General features: G+C 34.9%; 1 protein-coding gene across 1 annotated transcript; it reads right to left on the reverse strand.

The window, feature by feature from the left end:
* Positions 1 to 1,601: 1,601 nt before the first annotated feature.
* Positions 1,602 to 5,676, reverse strand: LOC126702547 (receptor kinase-like protein Xa21). Its single transcript, XM_050401272.1, has 5 exons — positions 4,755 to 5,676; positions 4,539 to 4,610; positions 2,343 to 4,394; positions 1,820 to 2,218; positions 1,602 to 1,717 (listed from the first exon to the last, which is right to left on the reverse strand). The coding sequence occupies exons 1-4, from the start codon at positions 5,659 to 5,661 to the stop codon at positions 1,845 to 1,847; spliced, it is 3,405 nt and encodes a 1,134-aa protein (XP_050257229.1). The 5' UTR covers positions 5,662 to 5,676; the 3' UTR covers positions 1,602 to 1,717; positions 1,820 to 1,844.
* Between the last annotated feature and the right edge of the window lie 1,291 nt (positions 5,677 to 6,967).

The raw sequence follows: 6,967 nt of genomic DNA on the forward strand, positions 1-6,967 counted from the left end.
CAATTTAAAACAATCATCAAACATAGTCGTTATTTGGTAAAACTGAAACACAAATTTATCAGAAAGTTTCAAATTCAGAGTATACTTACTATGTGAATCTTTCAATACCTTGATAAATGTACATGTTTAGCCATGTCGATGTCCCTGCCAGCAAAGCCACATTATTTAATAACCATAAAGAAATTAACAAAGCTGCAGAGCAATGATGGAGAAGGGCTTCTCGATCATTTTTACCTACAATTTCAATCATCATCAATGATGGAGAAGGGCTTCTCGATCAATTTTTTTTTTTTTTTGACAAATTCATATACAATCAGATACTTTTATCCTTGTGATTTTTATAGGTTTTTATTTATTTATTATAGTTATAAGCTATTATTTATTAAACTTGCCTTTGACCCTCTTGCTAATGGTAAGAATTTTTCCTCCAAAAAATAACTTGGACGAAAAACAAAAAATCATACATATAATAAAATCAAACCTGTATAACCAAAGAATCATACGTGTAATATGCAATATCCAACAATAAGACAATTTCTACGAAACCTAGATGAGCAAAATACTACACAAAACCGTGATTAATTAGACTACCAAGGCACTGATTGACATCAAAAACCGTGACAGTGAAAGTAGAAAACAGAGACAAACCTGAGGATAAAACAATCTCAATTCCTACAAATAATGAATCATCAAGCTCCACAAAACCCACAAAAATAAATTAATTAATTAAAACAAATGGGCATCTTTGGAAAAATGGAAGAAAGTGGAAAACAGAGACAAACCAACCTGAGGATAGTGGGAGGAAATCCCATAGGAGTGGAGTGGTGGTCTTTGTGGGCATGATGTGTTAAGGAATGATACCACTTTCTCTTTGAAGAAAGACTCCACTGAGAATCAAAAATCCTTTGAGCACATCTATTGGCTTTTTCTTGTCATTAACACGTCAAATACCAGGTAAAGGCTATCAGAATAACAACTTATCTTAATCTAATACACTTATTGCTCATACCCGATATGATTTTGGTACTCGTCAAGGTCAAACATGAACCCATCTTAGCTGACCAACAAGAGCATGAATTACTTGTGGAGCTTCTAAAAAAAGTCTTGTATAATTAATAAACTGTCTTTTTAATTTAACTGTTATTCAACACGATTAGGTGACTCCAAATTTTTTAGTTTCATCTTAACAATTATAGCTCGACTTTTATAATAGAATTAAATCCATAATAGAGTTGACTAGCCAACAGGATCTTGAAATTATGTGTATGGTATCTACTGTGTGCCCTATCTTGTCAAGCATGATCATCAGATTACTTTTGTTATTGAAAATTAGGCAAACATAGCATGTTATGTAATTTACACTGATAAGCCAAATCGACCATCCCTCTATTTTATGAGCTCAAGCTTTGAAGAATGGGAATTAGCAAGGGAAAAATAATTCTTCTTATTTGTAGAAAATTATTTTACATCTACAAATAAAGTTGGTATTTAATTGTCCAAGCATAATATATAACAATAGATTTAATAAACTAATACAAGATTGTAGGAAATTATTTGAGCTACTTAGGCGTATAAAAGAAACATATAGAAGACAAAGTATATGAAACATGCAAAATACTTCTTATTCAATGAATAACCATAGGCAAGCCTATCTAGAATGCCAGAAAAGTCTTTCCATCCAATGTAACACTTTGAAGGAGCACAAGACTTTTTGGACCTGCGAATAGTTAGTAGTAAACAACATTAAGAGAAAAGATCAAAATAAGTAAACAACTTAATACCAACATTAAGATGGTGAGAAGCTAAATTTGATTTTTACCTTCCATATAGCCAAGCATGATGTGCTAAATCCTAGCACCAAGAATAATGTCCCTAACCAATTGCAACTCAGAGATGGCCTTGCTAATGTCCCATCGTTCTTGTGGCAACTCCATAGAGCATGCCACTCCGACTTTGACCATGGATATCAAACACTCCTTTATTTTATTTGCAAGGCAACCACTGTTATTTCCAAGAACTTCATCAACATTATTTAAAAGTTTTGGATCCACAACTTCCATTACACCGTCTGGTATGGCCATGCTAGCATAGTTGTGAAGGTTAAGGCCTCCCTCGAACACACTATCTGTGGGTCTCTTTCCTGTTATCATCTCCAACAATAAAATTCCATAGCTGTACACATCTCCTTTGGTTGACACCTCACTTCCTAAACCGTACTCTGTCATTAAGAATATTTAATATAGATAATGTATTCACATTATATTGTGGGAGCTCAAAAATAATCATTGTAAATATGGGAAAGCATATGTTAACAATTAAAAAGTACAGTAAATCATGTTTACCTGGAGGGGTGTACCCAATTGTTCCTCTTATTCCAATCGAACTACTTTCTTTCGAATCGGTAAGTCTTAAAAGAAACTTCGCAAGCCCAAAATCTCCAACATGAGCAATCATATCACAATCGAAAAGAATGTTACTTGGCTTTATATCACAATGAACAACTGGCATTGGGCAATGGTGGTGTAGGTAATCAAGTGCACAAGCGACATCAATGGCAATGTTTGTTCTTTGAAGAATGTTCAGATTTCGTATCTCTACCTGCATGATATTTGTTTCTAGATCCATATGCAACCAATTTTCTAGACTTCCATTTGGCATGAACTCGTAAACTAGAGCCCTAAAATCATTGCCATGAAAATCCACACTTGAGCAACAAGTTATGATCTTCACAAGATTTCGATGACGAATATTTTTCAAGGCTTCACACTCGGAGACGAAGCTCCTGGAAGCTCCTTGACGTTGAATATTTAGTACCTTAATTGCAACAGTTGATCTATTGTCACCAAGGATGCCTTTATACACTGAGCCAAAACTACCAACACCAATCAAATTTGCTAATGAAAATCCATCAGTTGCTTTAAGGAGCATTTGGTAAGACACTTTCAAAAATAATTGCTTCAAGGAAGATTCTGAAGAATTATCATTTCTTTTATTTTTGCGCCAATAAAATAAGAAAAATGACACTATGGTTATTACCAAAATCACACATGCCATTGAGATTACCACTTTGACTGAAAAAGGCCACTTTATTTTCTTCTCTTCTTTTGTTAAGCACCTCGGCAAGTTTAGTTCCGATATGCCCCCACACAATCTACTATTTCCAATGAGTGATATTGTGCTAGCATTTGCGAAAACCCCTTTTGTTGGAACCTCTCCCTGAAAATCATTGAAGGATAAATTCAAATTCTCTAGGGAGAGTTTCTCCAAGAAATTTGGAATTTGACTAGAGAAGTTGTTCCGAGAAAGATCCATGACTTGAATACCCCTCGAAGAACTCAGGGATGTTGGAATTTCTCCTTGAAATAAATTACCCTCCAGGTAAAGGTACTCAAGGCTTGTGCAAGAGGCTAGGCTGCTTGGAATTTTACCAGACAACTTGTTTTCAGATAAGTCCAGCTCATATAAATGGACAAGATTGCCGACCTCAGAAGGTAGTGATCCTAAGAAAAAGTTTTGAGCTAAACTAAGTCTAATTGACAGCATGGAAACCGCAAAGAGTTGCTTTGGAATGATGCCAGTGAGATTGTTTTGTGAAAGATCTAACAACAACAAATTTTGGCAATTTTCTATACTTGATGGGATAGTTCCTTGCAATTTGTTATTATATAAGTACAGTTCATTTAACAGTGTTAGGTTTCCGAGGGTAATTGGTAACATTCCTGAGAGCCTATTGTTATTTAACCATAAACGCTGCAACTTTTTAAGACCAGTAATATCATCTGGGATTGTCCCTGAAAACTTGTTACCACTCATCCTTAAGGCTGTCAAGTTGACCAAATTACCCATCCCTATAGGGATCTCTCCAAAAAGAAGATTATCTGCAATTTCAAAATGGGTAAGCTGGGTCGAAAGATTACCCAAAACATTAGGCAACGTTCCTTTGAGTTGATTCCCTGAAAGATCTATTTTCTGTAAACTGCTACAATTGACTAGAGATTGAAAGAAATTCATTTCATCATCATCATCTCCACTTCCAAAATTATTATCATCAATTGATAATACCTCCAAACGGTGCAGGCCTCCAAAATTGACTGAAATTTTTCCCCTAAAATTGTTCATGTAAACTTGGAAATACTGTAGCTCTGAAGCATTAGATAATGAGACTGGAAGAGATCCAGTAAATTGGTTTTCATAGATTAGAAACCACTGGAGATGCGGAAGGGTGAGGAATAAGTTTGTAGGAAGACTTCCACTAAGCTTATTTTTACAGAGATAAAATTCAGTAATAGACGAAAGATTATATAAAGATGGAGGGATCAAACCAGAGAGTTTATTCTCATACAGTCCAAGGAACGTTAAGCTTCTTAATTGACCCAAGGTATCTGGAATATGTCCTGCCAGAACATTGTCGAACACATTTAATAATTGTAGAGAGCTAAGATTCACAATAAAAGCTGGAATTTTTCCCTAGAGGTTATTTCTGTACAAGTATAATTCAGTAATAGATGAAAGATTATAAAAAGATAGAGGGATCAAACCAGAGAGTTTATTCCCACCGAGTGTAAGGTGCGTTAAGCTTCTTAATTGACCCAAGGTATCTGGAATATGTCCTGCGAGAACATTGTCGAATACATTTAATAATTGTAGAGAGCTAAGATTCACAATAAAAGCTGGAATTTTTCCCTAGAGGTTATTTCTGTACAAGTATAATTCAGTAATAGACGAAAGATTATATAAAGATAGAGGGATCAAACCAGAGAGTTTATTGCCAAACAGTGCAAGTAAATTTAAGCTTCGTAATTGACCCAAGGCATCTGGAATGTGTCCTCCAAAGACATTTTCGACTGCAGATAAAACTTGGAGAGAGCTAAAGTTCCCAAAGAAAGGTGGGATTCCTCCCCCGAGATTGTTAGTGCGAAGAGCTAGAATCTCCAACTTTGATAAAGAAGCAAGCTCCTTTGGGATTGATCCCGAAAGGTCATTGAATCCGACTCTAAGAATCTTAATGTTGGAGCAATGGGAAAGGTTTGCAGGAATTTCCCCTTGGAAGGAGTTATTAGTCAACCTCAATACACGCAACCTGAATAGACGGCCAACTTCATCAGGGATTTTGCCTCCAATGGTGTTGTTTGCCAGCACGATTTCCCTAATGAAGCTGAGGTTGCCTATGTATGGAGACAAGGAACCCACCAAACCTCTGGTACTCAGATCTAATACAGTGACTCTTCTATGCTTGCGGCCACAAGTAACACCTTCCCACTCGCAGAAATGGAGGGAATCATTCCAAGAGCTGAAAACGTTTTCAGGGTCACGTGTTATCTGTCTCTTGAAGGCCAACAAAGCTTGATGATCAGTCTCATTCCCACCGAAATAAGTTGGGGTGGCAATACTAATACTAGAAACAAAAAGAGTTTTAATATGTAGAAGTACAACCAACAAGAGAAGGATGGTTTGGAATTGAATTGAGCACAATAATCTCAGATTCATTGCTTGCATTTTCATTTCCAATATGCAAAATTTACGTTTGCCTAACAAAATAAGGCGTCTATACAGTAGAAATATGGGAGCACAGCCTCTTGATGATGACAAAATAGCGTCAATCCTACAAAGACCTAGACTTTTTTTGTGTCGGTATGGTTGATGCCTTACTTGTGACGACATACAAGATAGGCCGTTGATAATGATGCTCTTGAAGTCAACTTTTGAGGTTGAGCTGCAATTATTCTTTGTGGGTAACCAATTAATTATACATTTTTTCCCCTAATGAGACAAAGACCAAGACTTCTTTTGGCGGTATGTGGTTGATGACTAATTTTGTTACCCATGTGCCGTTGATTACCGACCTTGAGGTAGCTGTTGAGGTTGAACTGCAATCGCCCTTTTTATTAAAATTTTCTTCCAATCTTAGTAGGTAACCAGTTTTATTGATGATAATTAACTAATTAATTCATTAGGAATTGGGTGCACTAGGATTCCCATGGAAATAAAACTAATTCATTGTTTGTGCATTCAGAACATTTGGATTTTGGAAGTATACAATTGCATGGTACAGAATTCAAAATTCAGAGTTGCACCAGAAAAATAAATAATTGGCCTATGTCAAAGTAATAGTATATCAGCTAATCATATGGGTAGGTAATTGTTCAATATATAATGTCATTTTCTGAAATCACTAGGTTATGAGAATATGTATGGCTTTTGAATAGATTTTGTGGTATGTCTTTTTGTTAGAATTTCTGTCCTTCTTCTTGTGTGTGCGTGAGTTTATTTCTCAAAAAAAAAAAAAAAAGTTAAAAGAATATGCAACTCTTTTCAATGCTTTCTACAATAGTGAATTAGTTCTATTTTCAAAGGAGTTCAACGTAGATTTGATAATAATATAATCTAATCCTCCTCAAATCTTGTATAGAAACCATGATCCTTCTTGTACTAGAGTGGAGGTGTAGGTGACTAGAAATTAGATAATGGTATGAAATTTAGTTGACTATATATTATTATTATTAACCGTCTACTGCTTGATTCAGATTCTACAAAGAATAAAGATGTAATTATATGTGATTTTGTTTTTCTATTCAAGTTTGGACCTATTAAAGCTTCATGGTTTGTTTCATTTTTACCCTATGTTTAGATAGAAAGAAATTATTGAAAAGGAGCGAAGATTGTAGAACTTATCACTCTAAACATACTAATGGAGGAAGTTATTCACAGAATGCCTAAACAAGATGAAACAATTTATTAGCATAGGATTGATTACCTTGACAACCAGGATTTGAAATTTTCATGAAGGATTCTTATTAAGCAGCTCTCTTACATTTCAAGAGGTTCCGAATTTTCAAGAAAATTTATTTATTTTAAAAAATTAAAAGACATGGATGTTATTTTTATTCATTGCTTTTAATAAATAAATAAATTGGGGCAATGAAAAAAGGTCAGATTGTGAGAGTGAAAAGGAAGAAATGACTCAATG

The sequence above is a fragment of the Quercus robur genome, chromosome 10 (assembly GCF_932294415.1).
Source record: "Quercus robur chromosome 10, dhQueRobu3.1, whole genome shotgun sequence".
NCBI classification, from domain to species: Eukaryota; Viridiplantae; Streptophyta; class Magnoliopsida; order Fagales; family Fagaceae; genus Quercus; species Quercus robur.